Source organism: Hordeum vulgare, chromosome 4H (genome assembly GCF_904849725.1).
Source record: "Hordeum vulgare subsp. vulgare chromosome 4H, MorexV3_pseudomolecules_assembly, whole genome shotgun sequence".
Lineage (NCBI taxonomy): Eukaryota > Viridiplantae > Streptophyta > Magnoliopsida > Poales > Poaceae > Hordeum > Hordeum vulgare.
In genome coordinates, this window is record NC_058521.1 from 461,264,325 (window position 1) to 461,283,331 (window position 19,007).

At 42.9% G+C, this 19,007-nt stretch overlaps 1 protein-coding gene across 1 annotated transcript; it reads left to right on the top strand.

Annotated features, from left to right (window-relative positions):
- The first annotated feature begins 201 nt into the window (after positions 1-201).
- Positions 202-5,634, top strand: LOC123448965 (protein unc-13 homolog). Its single transcript, XM_045126025.1, has 5 exons — positions 202-752; positions 2,129-2,992; positions 3,256-3,699; positions 4,199-4,388; positions 4,472-5,634. Exons 1-5 carry the CDS (start codon positions 231-233, stop codon positions 5,404-5,406), a joined length of 2,955 nt encoding a protein of 984 aa, XP_044981960.1. The 5' UTR covers positions 202-230; the 3' UTR covers positions 5,407-5,634.
- The last annotated feature ends 13,373 nt before the right edge of the window (positions 5,635-19,007 follow it).

The following is a 19,007-nucleotide window of genomic DNA, read 5'->3' on the forward strand; positions in this document are numbered from 1 at the left end:
AGGGCTCTAAGCTGGAAAATAAAAGTAGTTTTGTCCAATCAAAATCAAGACTTGCTCACAGGTAACTTTGTCCAATTCAAAAGGGAAAATAAAAGTAGTTTTGCGGTTGTGGGTTATACGGTGGTTTGTTGCAAACGAGACGTTTCACTCAAACGCAACACACCCCAACTAACCCCAAAACCGATCAGCAGCTATAACAATAAACAAAGAAGAAAAATAAGCCAAAAAGCATGGGCAGCATGGCGCGCCTCCTCCCCGACTCCCGCTGCGCCTCCGCCTCCGCCTCCTGGACCTCTTCCCTCTCTTGCGACCTCGCAACTGCCGCCACCACCGTAGTCACCGCAACCTCCTCCTCCGCGATGCCGCTCGCGGCCCCATTCCCCGGCCTCGGCGTGCCGCTCTCCGACGCCGACCTCCGCACCACCGCCTACGAGGTCCTCGTCGCCGCCTCCCGCGCCACCGGCGGCAGGCCCCTCATCTACATCCCCCAGTCCGCCTCCACCGGCGCCCGTTCTACATCCTCCACATCCACCTCGACGTCCTCCTCCGGCCTGCAGCGTTCGCGGACGTCGACGGCGGCCAGCAGGGTGAAGAGGTCGCTCGGGCTCAGTCCCTCGGCGTCGTCTAAGGCCGGGACGGCGGCGCCGCGGAGGCCAGAGACGGTGATGGAGCTGGTGCGGGTCAACTTACGTGTCACGGAGCAGGCCGACTCCAGGATCCGCCGCGGGCTTCTCCGCATCGCCGCCGGCCAGGTCGCATATCTCGCTTCCTAAAATGTAGCTTCCCTTTATTTATTTTCGGTTGCTTGTTTCGCTGGTTGTTGCAGTGTCGGTGGGCTTCATAGCTGTGTTAGATCTCTCGTCTCGTCTGGGTTCGTGTTAGCCTGTTAGTGGTGTGTGATTGGTAGGCCAATACGTACTGTGATCGTTCAGCGGCCAGTGGCTTGTCTCAGTCTGGTCATCTTGAGAGTTGGGAGACCATATGGAATTAACTTTCCTTGAGTTATTCTATATGGTTAACATCGCAACTGAAACGTACGTGGTGACCAGCTGCTTTTTACAAGATAAGTGGAAGGGAATTTACTCAATCCTTCTTGCTGCACAACAATTTAATGCAGTGATTATTGCATGAATCAGTGATGCATGCAAGTACCTATTCCCTCGTCCTGGTCTCTGTCCTTTGTCAGCCTGCACTTTATGCTCCAATGGTTGCTTAATGATGGTGTTTTCGTGCTTTCACATGGGGCTTGAGTGCAGACGTATGCTCCAATTATGGGCTGGGTTGTCCATCTCAACCTGGTATTCTGAGTATATGATTCTTTTTTGATAATGCTGTGCGTGTAATATGTAAAAATAAGCAGGGTTCTCTTTATTTGATATTCTTTTCTGTGACCTCGTCAAGCTCTGAGTGTAAATTTGCTAGTTGTGTTTCCTATGGTGAGGTATTCAAACTTCAGTTGTGGCGTTTGGTAGTTACGACATATATTATCTGATACAATCTCTGTGAACTATCTCTGCTTAATTTCTCATTGGATATTTTCATGGACTTGTATCAGTCGTTCATTTTTATCACTGTCAAATGTCGATACTTCAGTCATTCACCGCTCACATGGCAAGACAATAATAACCTGAATAGATTAGCAGAAACTGAGCATTGAAATCATAATCAATATATGCTCTACCTGTGACATGTGTACACACTGAAAAATGGAATTTAATATTCATATCATGTTCGTTGAGATTTGTTTGGGTACCTTTGATTCTTATTTTATTGCAATTTCAGGTCATTATTGACATGGAGAACCTGAAATGCATGTCTCCTTTTAGACATATCAGACATGAACTGTATGTTAGCCGGATTTTTTTCGAGATAGAGGAAGTTGGTAGGATGGTCCTCAAAAAAAAAAAAAAAGTTGGTAGGACATTCTTGTCTGTTCTGAATTTGCAATCTCTAACACTGGCAATCATTCTATTTCAGCAAGTGAATTGCTTAGAGCACCATTAACTTGTATAGTTGAGCCACCATCAGCTATGCTGTGAACTTATTCATGTAAAACAATAGAAATCTCTGTCATGTACAAAAATAGTTTGACCATTAAGATTAATTTCACTTTTTCTTCTTCAAGCAGCTAGGTAGACGTGCAGAATCAATGATTTTGCCCTTAGAGTTCCTGCAGCGATCTAAAGCATCAGATTTCCCTGATCCACATGAGTACGAGGCCTGGCAGTGTAGGAACTTGAAGCTTCTTGAGGCTGGTTTGCTGGTTCATCCACTTATCCCCTTGAGAAAATCTGACATTTATGCACAGACATTGCGAGAGATAATAAGTAGAGCGTATGATAAGCCACTTGAAACTGGGAAGAACTTGGAATCGATGCAGGAACTATGCAGTGCGGTGAAGTCCCTTGCTGGTAGGTCCCTAGGTGCAAGTTCTGATGAATGTCATTGGGCAGATGGCTTTCCATTGAATCTCCATATCTATCAAATGTTGGTAGAAGCTTGCTTTGATAGTGAAAACGGTACTGTGGTTGATGAAATTGATGAAGTGATTGGGTTATTGAAGAAGACTTGGGTTATTCTTGGGATTAATCAAATGCTTCACAACCTCTGTTTTACCTGGGCGTTGTTCAACCATTTTGCCACATCGGACCAAGTAGATATTGAGTTACTTTCTGCTGCAGAGAATCAGTTAAGTGTAGTTGTAAAAGATGCAAAAACCACAGAAGATCCAGATTACTGTGACATACTGGTCTCCATTTTGAGTTCCATAACAGGTTGGACAGAGAAAAGATTGCTAGCCTACCATGAAACTTTCAATGCTAGCAATATTGTTTCGATGCAAGGTATTGTCGCAATAGGAATCTCAGCTGCGAAGATTCTTCTTGAAGATATATCTCAAAAATACCCCGGTAAAAGGAAAAAAGAGACTGATGTGGTGCGTGGCAAGATTGAAACCTATATACGGTCCTCGCTCCGTACTGCTTTTGCTCAAGTAAGTTTGAACTGTGATTACTCAAAGGATGAATAATGCAAGTCTCGTACTCATTTATTGTTACTATCAACATTTTCTTTTATCTCAACATGCTGCAAAATTGGACATTAAACATCGCTGATCACTCTCAGTAATATTGATCTGCTCATCTATAGTTTTAGGAAGCGTCATAAAATGCTTGATCTTAATATTGACCTTTTGATATTCGTTCTGGTGTTTATGTCAGTAATGTTTATTGATTCTGACACTGTTGATTTGTGCAGAGAATGGATGAGGCAGACTCAAAGCGATCATCAAGGAATCCCGTGCCAGTTCTTGCAATCCTCGCAAAGGATATTAGTGACCTTGCTTCGAAGGAGAAAAATATCTACAGTCCAATACTGAAGAAATGGCACCCACTTGCTTCAGGTGTTGCAGTTACGACCCTTCATTCTTGCTTTGGTAATGAGCTGAAGCAATTTACGGTTGGGCGTACAAAGTTCACACCAGACACGGCTCAAGTGCTTGATGCTGCTGATAAGTTAGAGAAGAATCTGATTAATATTGCAGTTGAAGACTTTCTGGATAGTGATGACGGAGGCAAGTCATTGATTAGACAGATGCCACCGTATGAAGCTGAAAATGCAATTGCTGCTCTTGTCAAAGATTGGATGAAAGAACGAGTGGACAAACTTAAAGGATGGGTTGACCAAAGTTTACAGCAGGAGGTGATCCTACTCAATGTCCCATACCGTATTTATAATATAGTAGCCATGCAAATTCAGTAGCCATGCAAATTCAGTTATTTAGCCTTTCACAATGTTATCCATGGATTTAGCACGTTGTATCATTTCATCAACCGTTAATTATTACCTTTGCAAGCTTTTAATTTATTCATAGTTGCTATTAGATCAGATTAGCCTATTTCTTCAGCTGGCTGATGCACGTAACTACTAGTGCTGTACTTTAATATGGACAATAGAAGGTGCATTTTCCTATGTTGCAATTGCAATCGCTGCATGCTTATTGATGTGCTTAACTGTTAATATCTAACTCGAGTGATTAGCATATTAGATATGCAGCCATTCTCAACCATCTATTGGATGATAGCTGATGTCATTGAATGCCAAGAGCTGTCACATTATTTTGTGCAATGTTGTATAGTCTGATATCACCATAGAATAACCACTTACCAGTATTCCACTAATTTTGTGAATCCGTATGCAGACATGGAATCCAAAAGCTAACAGGCAGAGCTTTGCTCCTTCTTCCATGAAGATGCTACGGATGATTGATGAAATTTTGGATGCGTTTTTCCAGTTGCCAATATCAGTGCACTCTATTTTGTTTCCTGATTTAACAGCTGGGCTCGATGGGATCATACAGTATTATGTCTCGAAAGCAAAATCTTGCCATGGTATGTCTGAGCATGAAGATTCTTTTCTCATACAATTATTTCAGTATTTACCCAGAGTGGATTCATTTAGTATTGGTGCACAGGGACCCAGAGTACTGCTACTCCACAACTGCCTCATTTAACAAGATGCGATGTTGGATCCAAATTATTCAAGAAAAAGGAAAAGCCACATGCTCTTCTGAATCGCGGATCGCAAGTTGGATCTTCTACTGGAAAGTCGGAAGGATGCGATCTTCCTGAACTCTGTGTACAAATAAATACACTCCACTACATCCAAACTGAGGTGGAGAATCTGAAGAAGAAGGCGAAAAAATGCTTGAGGAACTGTGAATTATCTCAGGATGGTAATGGTACCACTGATGGAATGAACATCAAGTTTGAGCTATCTCAGGCAAGTTGCCAAGACGGCATCCGTCAGCTGTGCGACGCAACAGCGCATAAGGTGGTATTCAATTATCTGAGTCATGTCCTTTTGGACACCCTGTATGTTGGTGGTACTGTGTCAAACAGGGTGGAGCCTTTGTTGAGAGAGCTTCACTCTACCCTTGGGGTGATATCTGGCATAATGCATAATGAGTCGCGGGACCATCTCATAACGGCGTTGATGAAAGCTTCCTTTGATGGGTTCCTGCTGGTGCTTCTTGCTGGTGGACCTACACGTGCCTTCACACTTCAAGACGCTCAGATCATAGAGAATGATTTCAGAGCTCTCAGAGGATTGTACTTAGCAAATGGTGATGGCCTGCCACATGAACTTGTTGACAAGGCTTCACTGGAGGTGAAAAGCGTTCTGCCACTATTAAGAACGGACACAGAGTCCCTCATCCAGCGTTTCAAGCAAGCGATTACTGAACTTCAGGGATCTCCAACCAAATCTAGCTTCCCGAAGCCTCCTCGTGTGCCCGCCCAGTGGAGTGCAAATGACCCGAACACTATCCTGCGAGTTTTGTGCTACCGGTACGATGAGGCGGCCACAAAGTTCCTCAAGAAAACATACAAGTTTCCAAAGAAGCTTTGATTTGTGTATGTCTGCTGCCTATCGCCTATGCAAAATTGAGGTAATAAGGAAACGCTTCCAGTTCTCATGTTTGTGCTGCCACCGCGTGAAGAAAAAATTAAGTAGTCAGATTGTGTGTGTGTGTGTGTGTGTTCATAAGACGAGTTATTTTTGCCGATCCTGGAGTTTTTGTAGGCGTGTCAGCTTGCTTGCGGGTATCTTGGAATAAAGCATATACTCATGTGTGAATAAAGCATATACTCATGTGTGAATAAGCACAAATATGATCATACGAGTGCAGGGCATAAACTACAGAATAAGGATTATATGTTTGCGCTGCGCACCTGTAATATCTGGGCTGTTTGAAATCGTTGCTACTTGTGTGTTCGTTTATATGCTGGGCAAACATAACATGAGTTACTTATTGACTCCTATGAAGAAAGGCATTCTGATAAGAGCTCTAAATTTACCACAAGACAGAAATAGCATTATTCTGCAAGTACAAGACATCTAATCATCGATTACATTGGGTGACTAGCAAATACTAGTATGTTGGAACTAGTGGCTGGAATTATGTCCTGGCCTTGTGGTTCAACTTGGCATCTGCTAACCAACATCACACCGTCCCATCCACTGAAACCTCCCACTGCAATCATCTGCAAACCAACTCCTTTTTGGCTTATTTTTGTTCTTGTATGCTGTTATTGGCGACGCTAACGGAATGGTTGCAGTGAGAGGGAAACTGGCAGGTAGGTTAGGTAGGTACCTAGAGAAATGGCGCTGACGAAGATCATGGAGGACAGTATGAAGATGATAAATGATGCCCGCTCTAACACCAATTGATCAGCTTCCTTGCGACCCTCTAGCCAACAATCGCCGCAGCAAATGCCAGGTTGGTGAAGAAGAGAGCTGCACAAATTTCAGACAAAGGTAGAAGAAGAAGAAGAGAGAGAAGAAAAAAAAACAGATAGGGTTCTCTGAATACGAAGATAATATCATACAATAAATTGTGAGGACCATCGCTCCAGCTACCGCTCGGGGCGCAGCGGCTGGCGACACGTCTTCACCTACCGCCATTAATGGCAATTACCACCACCCACCGCCCGCCCCCGAGCTGCCCCACCGCAAATCCCCTCCATCACCGCTCGGCCTCGAGTCTCCCCTCCATTCCCAGCCACCAACGCGCGGCGACGAGCCCCATCCCCGTCCGCCAGAGTGCCGCGACTACCTCGGGTGCTCTTCCCCTCCCTCGGCCTCTCCTCTTCCTCAACATCTCGATGGCGGGCGAGAGAAGAAGGATCCGAGTGCGGCGACTCCGTGCGGAGATGGTGTCGCCACCGCGGGCCCTCGGCGCTCCAACTCCGATGATGCTTCTGACATCAGCAGAGCTTTGTTCGGCGGAGGCCCGCGCGGAGATGCTGTGGGTGGTTCGAGGGAAGTTCCCGGATCGGACAATCTGGCCGGGGATTATGGTGGAGATAATCCGCATGGCGACCTTTGCGGAACGAGCACTTTCTGCGGCGACGACGGAGGCATGGACTACGAGCTCGTGTATTGGGTGATGCGGGAGGCAGAGGATTCGGATCCAGGAGTGGCTAGGAAGTGGAGCCGATTCAAGTCATCGATTCCGTTCCTCCTCAACATCAACCCGTCGCCGGTGCTGGAGCTATCCCAGATTCCTCGCGAGGAGCTGCCGCCGGGGGTCAACCCTCCTCAAGCCAGTTGATCCCGCGGGCTCCCGGCGGGCGTGCTTCGCGGCGGACCACTTCGCGACAAGGACATCAGGCGGGGAAGGAGCTGCGTCATCGCTTCGAACCGCCGCCATGGCCGGGAGATCGAGGGGAGATTCATCCGCGTATTAAGGTGTGTGCTCCTCTTCCTGGTTCTGTTCATGGCTCTCTGGTTCCTAGTTGGAGTAGGGATAGGGACAGGGAAGTTTCGAATAATCAGCAATCCAATATTATTTTTGTTGTTGATGTTCGTGAGGTGTTGCCTGAATTTTTGCCAAAAGTAGCCGAGCCCAGTGTTAGGATTCCATCCCGAGACGCTGGCGAGGTTCGATTTCTGTCGAATACAGGGGATTTGTTAGATAGTTCTAAGAATGGAGTTTCTACTCCTGACACTGTAGATCTGTCAAATAATAACTCTGAACAAGTTGACAGAGGAAATAGAAGTGGAATTTCTACTCCTGTGGTTGTTGTTGGGTCGGTAGGATCCTGTAGTGATCGGGTTTGCAATTCCTTAAATCAAAAGAATGCACCCCAGCAAACGGAATACAGTATGGATGTTCCTGATCAGTTTAGTTCAGACATTGTCACCTGTTTAGGTTGTGTAGATGGAGTTTCTACTTCGAAACAGCATGGGGTGCTGCCCATGAAACCCCTAATAGGTGGGCACATCCAGATGCCATATAATAGTGCCAACCCATCAGGAAATATTGTTCCTGGTGTGGTAATTATGTCAGGTGACTTTTCTGTCTTAAACACCAGGGATTCTGCTTTAGGAGTTTGTACTCCTACTGGTGCTCTTATGTCTGATGGACATAGAGTCGAACCAGATCAGTACAGATCTAGTTGAGAGCTTGGAGATGGAACTGTGGGTCCAATTAAAAATGGGGCACTGACGGTGGGGTCCTCTGAGGATAGACGCAGCCACCCACCAAAAATCCCTACCAGTGGGCCCAAACCAGTTCCCCCTCCCCTCATAAGTGGATGTGTGGTTGGGAGGAAAGCGCAGTCTAGGAATACGTCTTCCCTTGTGGGACCCAACTGGGATGAAACAGTGGAGGAGTACTTTGGGCAACTGTGGGTTATTCCTTCCCCTATATCCCGTCGTCCCTCTCCTCCCTCCCAGCCGCCCCCAGTGAACCCTAACCCTCCCTTCCCAAAAACATTCTGGATCAGGAAGGATCTTTTTAGATCCAGAGTGTTCTCTAAGGATGACTGTTTCCCTGTTAAGAGATTAGGCAGATTTGATCCTGTCCCAACTCTATTCAAGATCTCGGTGGAAGGAGTTGGCCCTGGATCTCTCTCCTTTGCTGAGGTGGTGAAGGGGAACATGGATCCACGTCGTCAACAACAGCAGCGACCTCCCCGTCGCCAACCCAGCAAGAAGGCTGCTCCTGAGCAGAAAGATCAACCCCTCCCTCAACAACCTCCTCCCCCTGTGGCTGCTAAGCCTGTTCTGAATAAGGGGGGAGGGGGGGGGGGGGCGGGAAGAACCAAGCAGGTGGGGGTAACCCTGCCCAGACTGCTCCTTTGGTCCCTGTGATCCCAGCTCCTCCTCCTGTCCAAGCATTAGATCCCAGGTATAAGGAGATGACTTGCTTTAATTGCAGTTGGGCGGGTCACTATATTGGCAATTGTGTTGAGCCCAAGAAATGCTTTATTTGTGTGGGTGGACATAATGTCAATAACTGTGCTGCTTGGGCTCGTCAACATCCTACAGGCACATACTTTGGAAGTGTTGCAGTTGGGTTAGGTTTTTATCATGTGGATGTCCCTGTGGCGGTAGAATCTAGTTGGATGAACTACAAAAATTGCGCTCTGCTCCATGTTGTGAGAGGTGAGGTTTCTGCCTCTGAGTTATTGATGCAACTAAATGGTATCTTCTACAAAAACAAGGAATGTCCTTGGCAGATGAGGGAGCTTGAAGAGAAAAAATTTCTCCTAAGGTTTCCTCCGTGGAAAAATGTAGAGGACCTGATTGAGTTCCCACCTTTTGATCTGCCTATTGATGGGGTTTCTGTAAAGGTGGCTGAATGGCAAGGTATGCTAAATCCTTATGGAGAATTGATTGAAGCTTGGGTGTAGATAGAAGGCATTCCACCTAAATGGTGTGCGTGGAAAGTCTTTGCTCAAATTACCTCTTGCTTTGGCATCCTTGTGGATGTGGACTGGAATGGTATTTTTAAGAGCTTTTATGAAACTATCCGTGTGAAAGTTGCATGTAGAGACCCAGCCAAGATTTCTTTTGAGAGGTTAGTAGAAATGAAGAAGAAGCTCTATGTACTTTTCTTCACGGTGGAGGGATTTGATCAAATTGGAGATGAAGGAGGTGATGGAGATGATCCTAATGATGATGGGTTAGACAATGATAAGGATGAGGAAGAAGATCTGGGAGGTAATGACCTAACTGACAAGGATAGTGTGGAGGATGAAGCTGATCCAATAGATGAACTAGATATGGCCAACTTTACTAAGAATAATACCTCAGGTTCTGCTACTAATAGCAAGCAAAAAAGTGTTGTTTCTGAAGTGGTTTCCCACCCCCAGCCTATGTTAGATGGTGAACATGCAGCTTCTGTTCAGAGTTGCAAGCCAGTTTATTCTACTAGTAACAAACAGATTGGAGTTGTTTCTGCAGCTGAGTTCCATCCTCAATTTATGTGAGATGGAGACCATGAAAACTTTCTGAAAGAAATTAAATCTAATGATATTATGGCCAACAACCCAGATGACATTGTGGAGGACATGGTGGTCTCTCCTATGAGGATATCCACTTATCCTGGTGTAATTCCTATGTCTGCCCATATGGACTACTGCTCTGAACAGTTAATTTTTTTGATATGGCTGAATCTGATGAGGAATGTATGGACAAATTTCCACAGATGCAATGCCTCCCTGATGAGATGATTAAAATCTTCAGCTCCACTAAGAGATCTCTTCTTGATACCTTGGAACAATCTGAATCAGAAAAGAAAGGGAAATTTCACGAGGAATCTTCTAAATGGGGTCCAGTTCTATCCATCAGGCCTAATACTAGAGGACATGGGGACATCAGTATTATGGATAAAGCTAAGGAGTATCAAAAGAAGAAAAATCTGGAGATTCCCAAGACTTCAAAAGGTAACTCCTTATCCTGTCTTGATAAGAATGTCCTTGCTGCTTATGCTAAGAAAGTGGATGTTTGTCTAGGTAGTAATGATAATGAACTAGATTTTATTATTAACAACATGATAGATGAGGAGAAGAAAAGATGTCTTCAATTTGCGGATCATAACCCGAAGATTGTTCTCCCGGACAATCTAGATGTGGAAAACCAGTTTCAAAGCTCTCCTACGGTTACTATCCCTAATGCTAAAACAGGGGGCACTGCTGTTTTAGTTTTAGATAGTCGAACTCTTCTTACTAAAGGCAAGCCTTGTGGCTTATCCCATCCGTTTAAGATCTCATGATTGGTGCCTTTTGGAACATTAGAGGTCTAGGGCAGCATGGCAAATTACAGTGCCTAGGAGACTTTATTAGTAAACATAGAGTTGATTTTGTGGGTTTCTTTGAAACCAAAAAAGAGATTATTGAGAACCACATGCTGAAGACCATTGCTAGTGGGGGGGGGGGCTTTTGCTGGCACACTCTCCGTGATGTTAACACTGCCGGTGGCATCCTTGTGGGCCTTAGGAATAGTATTTTTGAGATAGTAGGTGTTATTAATAAGAAGTTCTGCATGATTATTACTGTTAAGAATAAAGATGATGGTTTTGTTTGGCAATTGATTGCTGTCTACGGTACTGCCTACAACGATAAGAAAAATTGAGTTCATTGCTGATTTACATGATATCATGTCCCAAATGTCCTACCCGTGTTGTTTGGTGGGGATTTTAACCTTGTTAGATCTAACATGGACAAGAACAATGGGCTGATTAATAATCAATCTTCATACTTGTTCAATGATTGGATTAGCAAATGGGGCCTCATGGAGATCAAGATAGCTAATAGGAGTTTTACCTGGAGTAACAACCAAATTGATCCTATTTTTGCGACGATTGATCGGGTCCTTGTTTCCACTTCTTGGGATACTCGTTTTCCCTTGTCTGTGTTATCTGCTCTTCCTCGGGTTGGAAGTGACCATACCCCTCTTTTATTAGATACGAAAGATAGGAGGGTTACCTCCCCCAAACCTTTTCGTTTCGAGAAATGGTGGTTAGACCAACCCGACTTCAAAGATCTAGTGTATAAGACTTGGACTAACACTACTGATTGTAATGTGCCTGTTGAGAATTGGTTGTATAAAACCAGAATCCTCCGGAAAAAGATTAAGGGCTAGAGCATCAATATTGAGGCTGCCCTTATGAAGAAGAAGAAAAATATTCTTCAAGAATTTGATATCCTGGATGTGTTCTATGAAACTAACCGCTTAAATGAAACTGATAGGATTCGTATGGAAGCTATTAAAAATGAACTGGCTGATATTTGGAAAAAAGAAGAGACTGCCTTGTGGCAGCGGTCCAGGGATAGAAAGATCTTAGATGGGGATAAGAACAACAAATATTTCCATGCTTTAGCTAATCATCATCATAGGAAGAATCACCTCTTTGAGCTTATGGGAGACAATGGCCGTGTACATTCTACTAAAGAGATGTTGGGGATTGCCACATCTTTCTACAAAAATCATTTTGGTTTTGAAGAAAGATATAATATTAGTCTGGGTCCTTCCTTTTGGAAGGATGATGAATTAGTTACTCAGGAGGAAAATGATGTGCTCCAGCAAGATTTTTCTGAAGAAGAAATTAAGAATGCCATTTTCAGTTCCTATGCACATGGTGCACTAGGTCCTGATGGCCTTTCCTTCCTGTTTTATCAGGTTTTTTTGGGATCTGATTAAAAATGATTTTATGGCAATGGTTAGGGATTTTGAAACGGGAAAACTGGATATTTATAAACTGAATTTTTCCATCATTGTTTTAATTCCCAAAGAGGTTGATGCAAAAGAAATGAAGAAGTTCAGACCTATTAGTCTTGGGAATTGTGCAGTTAAGATCCTAACTAAGGCCATGACTACCAGATTATCCCCTATTGGGGATAGACTGATCTCCTCAAACCAAACTGCCTTTATTAAAGGAAGATTTATTTTGGAGAGTGTGGTTTTGGCCCATGAAGTTATCCATGAGATCAAGAGATCCAAAACCCAAGGGCTTGTGCTCAAACTAGATTATGAGAAAGCATATGATAGGGTAAGCTGGGAATTTCTTTTTGACATGCTCAGATCTAGGGGTTTTGGGATCAAGTGGATTTCCTGGATCAAAAGTGTTATTCTTAAAAGTACTTTCAGTGTCCGTATTAATGATGAAACTGGCCCATATTTTGTGGGTGATAAAGGTCTCAAACAAGGGGATCATATATCTCCTCTTCTTTTCAACTTAGTGGCTGATGTGTTTTCCAAAATGCTGTTTAAAGCTGCTCAACAGGATTTGATTTCGGGGCCTCTACCTCATGTGGTTAATGGAGGGATTGTCAGTCTACAGTATGCGGATGACACTCTTCTATTTTTAGCTAACTCAAAAGACAAAGCTAGAAATTTTAAATGGTTTCTGTCCTGTTTTGAAAACCTTTCTCGTATGAAGATTAATTTTCATAAGAGTGACCTTCTCACCATTAATATTGAGGAAGAAGTTGCTAAATCTTTTGCCCAAATTTTTAGTTACAAGATTGGTTCTTTTCCCATCAAGTACTTGGGGGTTCCCCTTCATTTTGATAAATTACGTAGAGAGGATATACAACCTATCATTGATAGAATTATCAGTTGTATTTCTGGTTGGCTCGGTCAACATCTATCTTACAGAGGCAAATTAATACTACTTTGCTCTTGTATAGTTAGTATACCTGCCTATTTGATGGTGGTGATTAGGTTCCCTAAATGGGCGATATATGCTATTAATTCCCAAATGGCACATTTCTTCTGGGGGAATGTAGGTGACCAACACAAGTATCATTTGGATAATTGGGGCCTGATTACCAGGAAGAAAGTTTTTGGGGCATGGGGATACCCAACTTAAAAGAATTTAATATGGCCCTCCTAGCCTCCTGGAGGAGAAGGTTTTTGGACCCACAACCTAAAGACTGGAAAAAAGTTATTTCTTTCAAGTATAACACTCTTGCCCCTAATATCTTTTGGGCTAAAGCTGAAAATGGCTCCTCCTTTTGGAAGAGTGTCATTTGGGCATTAAATGCCTCAAAGAACTTTTACAAGTGGATTGTTGGCAATGGGAAAAATATCAAATTTTGGCATGATATATGGTCTGGAGATTCTTCCCTCAAAGTGCAGTTTTGGGATTTGTATTCCATTTGTAACCAACCTGAATGCACCATTTCGCAAGTATGGGATGGGGTTACTCTCAAACTCTCTTTTAGGAGATGTGTTGATTACAATGGGTTGTTTAGATGGAATCAGTTGCTCGAGACTATGCAAGCTGTCCACTTATCAGAGGCTCCAGATACCCCCATCTGGATGTTAGAAAAAAGTGGTATATATTCAGTAAAATCTTTCTATCATGCGATAAATTTTGGGGGTGTGGTTTCTACCATTGGAAAAAATATGTGAAGAATTCTTTGCCCTCAAAAGATCCATGTGTTCCTGTGGCTGTGTGTGTATAACAAGGTGCTGACTAGGGACAATTTAGCTAAGCGTAGGAATATTAATGATCCTACTTGTCTGTTTTGTAATGAAATGGAATCGGTGCAACATCTATTCTTTGATTGTGTGGTGGCTAGATGTGTGTGGAAACTGTTCTCTGTTTCTTTTCCAGAGTATGATATTTCCTGTTTTAAAGACGTTTGTGCCTTGTGGCAACTAAACAAGAAAATACCTGTGCAAAATATGATTGTTGCGGCTTCCTTGTGGAGCTTATGGAGATTGAGAAATGATTTTTGTTTCCAGGGTCGTTCATGGAGAAGTCTAGCCTGCATCCTTGTGAAACTGCGAACTTTTCTTCGCCATTGGGCTGTGCTTTGCGACGACACACAGGAGGAGCTCCTTCGCCAATTCGTCGCTAAGCTGGACAAATTCAAGGGAGAATTGTTGCGCATCGCTTGGTTGTAGCCTCTAGTATTGGAACTATGAGTTCGTTGTGTCTCTAATATTTGGTGCTAGCCGCTGTAGCTGGATTTCCTGCGTTCAAATGCTTCGCTTTCTAGTTTTCTGGTAGTTTCCGAGCTGAGATACTATGCTGGTTTTGTGGTCTGTATGAAACTTTGTGTGCTCCGATGCTTCAATAAAATGGAGCAGGGGGAACCCCTTTTATTCAAAAAAAAAAATTCGGACAAAAGACAAAAGCAATAAGATAGCAGCAGCTGCCGTAGTAGTACATGATTACTCCACCATAGGAGAAGTAGAGAAAAAGAGACAGTACCGTATGGTACCGGGAACCGTTTCAGGAGGTAGTATTCCACAGCGGCCATGGAAGATGAGAACATCATCGCAAAGCTGGCCGTCACACTTGAGACCTGCACCAGTGTAATGGATTTACCAACAGCTCAAAGATGCGATGAATATATGAACAGTAAAGTAACACTTTTTTTTAACCTGCGGATGGATTCCAGGAAGAGAGGCCCCATGAGGACAAATTCACTGTTTTGACCCTTTTGCCTAACTTCAGCCGGATCTAACCTCAGTCGTATTTTTTTTCCGGTTCTGACCCTTTTTCTACCGTTGGACTCTTTGATGGTAGCGTATGACAACCTATCGCCGAGGTCCCTGTCAGTAGGAAAATAGCCTACCACCGCATGTGTAACCCTAACGCTAGGAGATCGGACGGTAGGCAAGACGTGCACTGTGTTTGTAACTTAGAATTTTTTTATGATAGACGTGCAACCCTTCCTCTAGGGACCTTAATGATAGATTGTTATACTTTACCGTCAAAAGATCCGACGATAGAAAAAAGCTAAATTCAAAAGAAATTTACAGGTCAGATCCGACTGAACTTAAGCAAAATGGTGAAAACACGAAAATTGACAGCCCCATTACGGTGCCCCCGCCGACCCAAGCAGACCGGCGAGGACGCCGGCGGTGACACCAAAGAAGCAGTATATCAATATTTTGTGAGCTTTGGGGCTGGCCTGGTTGTTTGCTCTTGATGATAGCACCCTCTTCCCCTGCACCACTGCAAACCTGCTGCCTGGTACATATGGACACTCCACCTGACACCGGGATTTGCTTACATATCCAACAGGTAAAGGAGTTGTGTTAATGTAACACGCGATGATCCTGGTGGATACGAGATGGTACAAGATGACAACAATATGTACTCTGTACAAGTTTACACTTATGTTAAGACGGAAGAAGTATGTTTTTTCTGTTTCAGCGAAGATGCAAATCGAAAGTGGAGAAAAGAAAAGGATGATGGTTGCAACCTAGAAAGTCGTTTCAAGTTATGCTAGATAGTGATGATATGTTCAGGCAATTTAGCCAGTGACATGGAACATTGAATTCCAGAACCATTAAAGTCCTTACTACGGAATAATATTTTAGGGTTCCGATATACATCACATGTATAACATATTAGACATTCGTCCACACATCATGTGTGGTGTACGCAGGAGACAACCCACACGTTCGTGTTTGAACGAACATTGGAATTGTCCACACGTATGGGTGCAACTACTTCATGCCATACGCCCATCCCCATCTCGTGCGTGTGGCACGAAGCAAATCCGCCTATGCGTCTTGGCGCAACTACGTTAGTTACTCGGGAGATGACACTTTAGTTATCCCGAGGATGGCAACTTTAGTTACCCGGTATATGACAAATGTAATTGTAAAAGCATGGAAACTTTTTCTGTTTTGGTTAATTATAGTTATCGTTGGATGAAACTTTAGTTATCTGGGGATAGTTGTGATGTGCGTTTACCTAGTTGCCATGTATATATGGTTCAACAATAGTTGTCATGTACAATTATTTTTGTGGTGACATGCTAACACACATATAAGAACTTCAAAGTAAAGCAAGTAAGATATGCAATTCAATTCAAGACTATACCAAGCAAGAGTTAATATCTAATATTGAAATTAGCAAAGTAAGAACATAAAGGTGCAAGAGCCCTCGCTGTCCGTGACTTGAATGTCTTCAAATGATGTTTGCGTGCAAGAAGTGGGAGATGGGTTGAGATCATAAAATATTTTTTTAATTGAGAACTCAATCTACTAAACTTCACACTTAGTCTCCAACCATAATTGTCATGTATGATTAATCATAGTTGTCATGTGTGTTTACCTGGTTGTCACGTACGCGCAGCTGTAGTTGTCATATAGCAACGAATCATAGTTGTCATGTATGTTTACCTAGTTACCACATACATATAATTGCAGTTGTCATCTAGCAACGTACGAGCCCGTATGTGCGAAGAGCAGTTCACCCATATGCGCGTGGACTAGGTGATGATTGTGTGGGCAGAAACTCGTTCGCTCACACGATGCAACTGGCAACTGCGCGCTACGGGTCGTGTGGGCGAACTCTCCAACGCCCATATACATGATGATGCTTACGTGATACTGAAATTTTAACATGGATCGACACGTGTAGGTGAAATGTAAACATGCCATATGTATAAATATTATCATTTGGACATATAATTGGCGGCGAACAGCCTCACAATGTGCAGGTAGAAGAGCTAATGAATCTTGGGGAGAAGGGCTTGGCAAATTGTGTGCGATGATCTCCGAATGGTGTTGTTTCAAATCAGACGCAAAACAAATTAGATGCATTTTGACCCCTTCAAGTGTTGGGAACTGAGAAAAGAAAAATGAAAGCATTGGAAAAAGAAAATGACATTGTAATAAAAGTGCATATGGGTGGATGTCATTTTTACGAAGCCAATCTTAAAAATGACAATGTTGTAAAGCCCAATATTGAAAATGACAAATAGTCGATTTTCTCCCAAATTTCATGGGCTAGCGTACAACAAAATGCATCAAATTAGGGAGCACATAAAGGTCAGACGCCTCAAAGTTATTTTACTTTTGGTTGATTTTCTTTATCTCCTGATTGGAGAACGAACGCTTGGAGGCTGAGCTTCAAGGAGCTTGAAATTTTTGAAAAAATCAAATTTTAAATTTTTTGGTTTCAAAAAAACTAAAAAAATATAAATAAAGAAGGATGTTATGTGTATGTGTGTAAAATTTTTGGATGAAATACCTTGAAATACGATCTGCATAAAAAAGATAAATTCATGGCGTGAAACGATGAATAGTATCATGTGTTAAAAAACTTTAGATTTGTTTTTTTTGTACAATCCTCATTGCAACGTATTTTTTTAAATTTACACACATGTGTGTTACACCCTCACTTATCTCTGTATTTTTTAAAATGTAAAAACATGAATTTCTACAAATTTTGAATTACAAATTTAAAGGCCTCCATAGAGGCCGAGCTCCAAAAGCAATTTCCGTCCCGATTGTTGGATTAAAACCCAACGGCACATGTTCTTCTCCCTCCTTCAGCCTGTCTTCTTCCTCCCACCCCACCCACCCCTCCCTCATACCCCCGCCTCTCCTCTACATATCCTGATGAGGCCTCACCAGCGACGCTGCTGCATCCCCGTCTCAAGCTCGGGCTCTGCCTAATCTGAGCGGCACGCAAAACAAAAAAGCCCCTCTCTCACCTTGTGAACCATCATTTCTTCTCTTCAAGAATCGTCCAACGCTCCCAGATTTCTCACGCAACTGAGAAATAGCAAATCCGACGAAATTAACACGACATGCATCCCAGATACTGGCGATTCACGCGTCAGAGGGGAAGTGCATACATAACGGGTCACAACCGTCACAGCCAAGCTAGCTTACAACTTAAATTCCCCGGGACAAAATAGGTAATATCACTAGGAGTCATAGAACTTGTTGTGGATCTTCAATTTGATGTTAAAACTTTAAAAATACGGATTTATGGTCACCCAACTTGCATTCTCGTCCAAATACGGTCACTTCATCCGTATCATGCACTTCGTGATGTGCCAACATGACTATGGCCCGCTGTGAGTAACCAGACTGACGCGTGTTTATTTTTGGAGAAAGATCCCTGCATTATATTTAATTGTGTGAATCCCCTACCAAGCATGTGTGGGCCCCGCTTGACAGCATGATAGATGTATAAATCTATCCTTGACATGTGGGTCCCACGTGGTGGTGTGAGAGAAATATGATGGAGTGAGAGAAGTGAGATTAAAAAAGGACATTGGAGAGGCTCGAACTCACGACGCCATCTACGCACATGCCAACCACTGCAACAAGCACAATATCACGTCTATGAAAAGATTGTCCTCTCTTATTGCACAATGAAAGCAGGATTTAGCTGATATTTTCACGTCATTCTATGGTTTCCACCATTATTCTTTTTTACAATTTTAGCTGATATCTACTCCCTCCATTCCTAAATTTAAGTTTTTTAAAGATTTCATTAAAAATGAAGCAAAATAAATGAATTCATACTCTTAAATATATTTATATACATATCTATATAGTATATTAGTTGAAATTTTAAAAAGATTTATGTTTAAGAACAGAGGAAGTATATGCAAAAAATGCACTAGGAAGAGACTCAGAACTCGCAAGACGAGGCACCTAGCGGATGTGCAGTACTACATTCTGTCAGGTGCACAAATTTTGTTCTTTTCTAGTTTCAAATTTCTATATTTTAATGCCAAATTTTTTTTAAAATACGTTTGAATAAATTCGGGCAAAAAACCCCGCTCATCCTCGAGTAGTCATCCTTTTTTGCGGGAACGAGTAGTCGTCCTTGCCCGCATATAAAATTATGTGTTTCTCCTTAGACACATAAACAAGTATGTATTTTGAAATGACAAAAAATCTGCTCACCTTCGAAATGGTCGAAAATTCTCTCAGACAAATCAACG

What these genes read in the sequence shown, in the direction of transcription:
- LOC123448965 (XM_045126025.1), top strand. Translation starts at nt 231, where the DNA reads ATGGGCAGCATGGCGCGCCTCCTCCCCGACTCCCGCTGCGCCTCCGCC. An exon ending in TCCGTACTGCTTTTGCTCAA is followed by an intron (nt 2,993 to 3,255) that starts GTAAGTTTGAAC and finishes TGATTTGTGCAG; the next exon opens with AGAATGGATGAGGCAGACTC. An exon ending in GAAAGCAAAATCTTGCCATG is followed by an intron (nt 4,389 to 4,471) that starts GTATGTCTGAGC and finishes ATTGGTGCACAG; the next exon opens with GGACCCAGAGTACTGCTACT.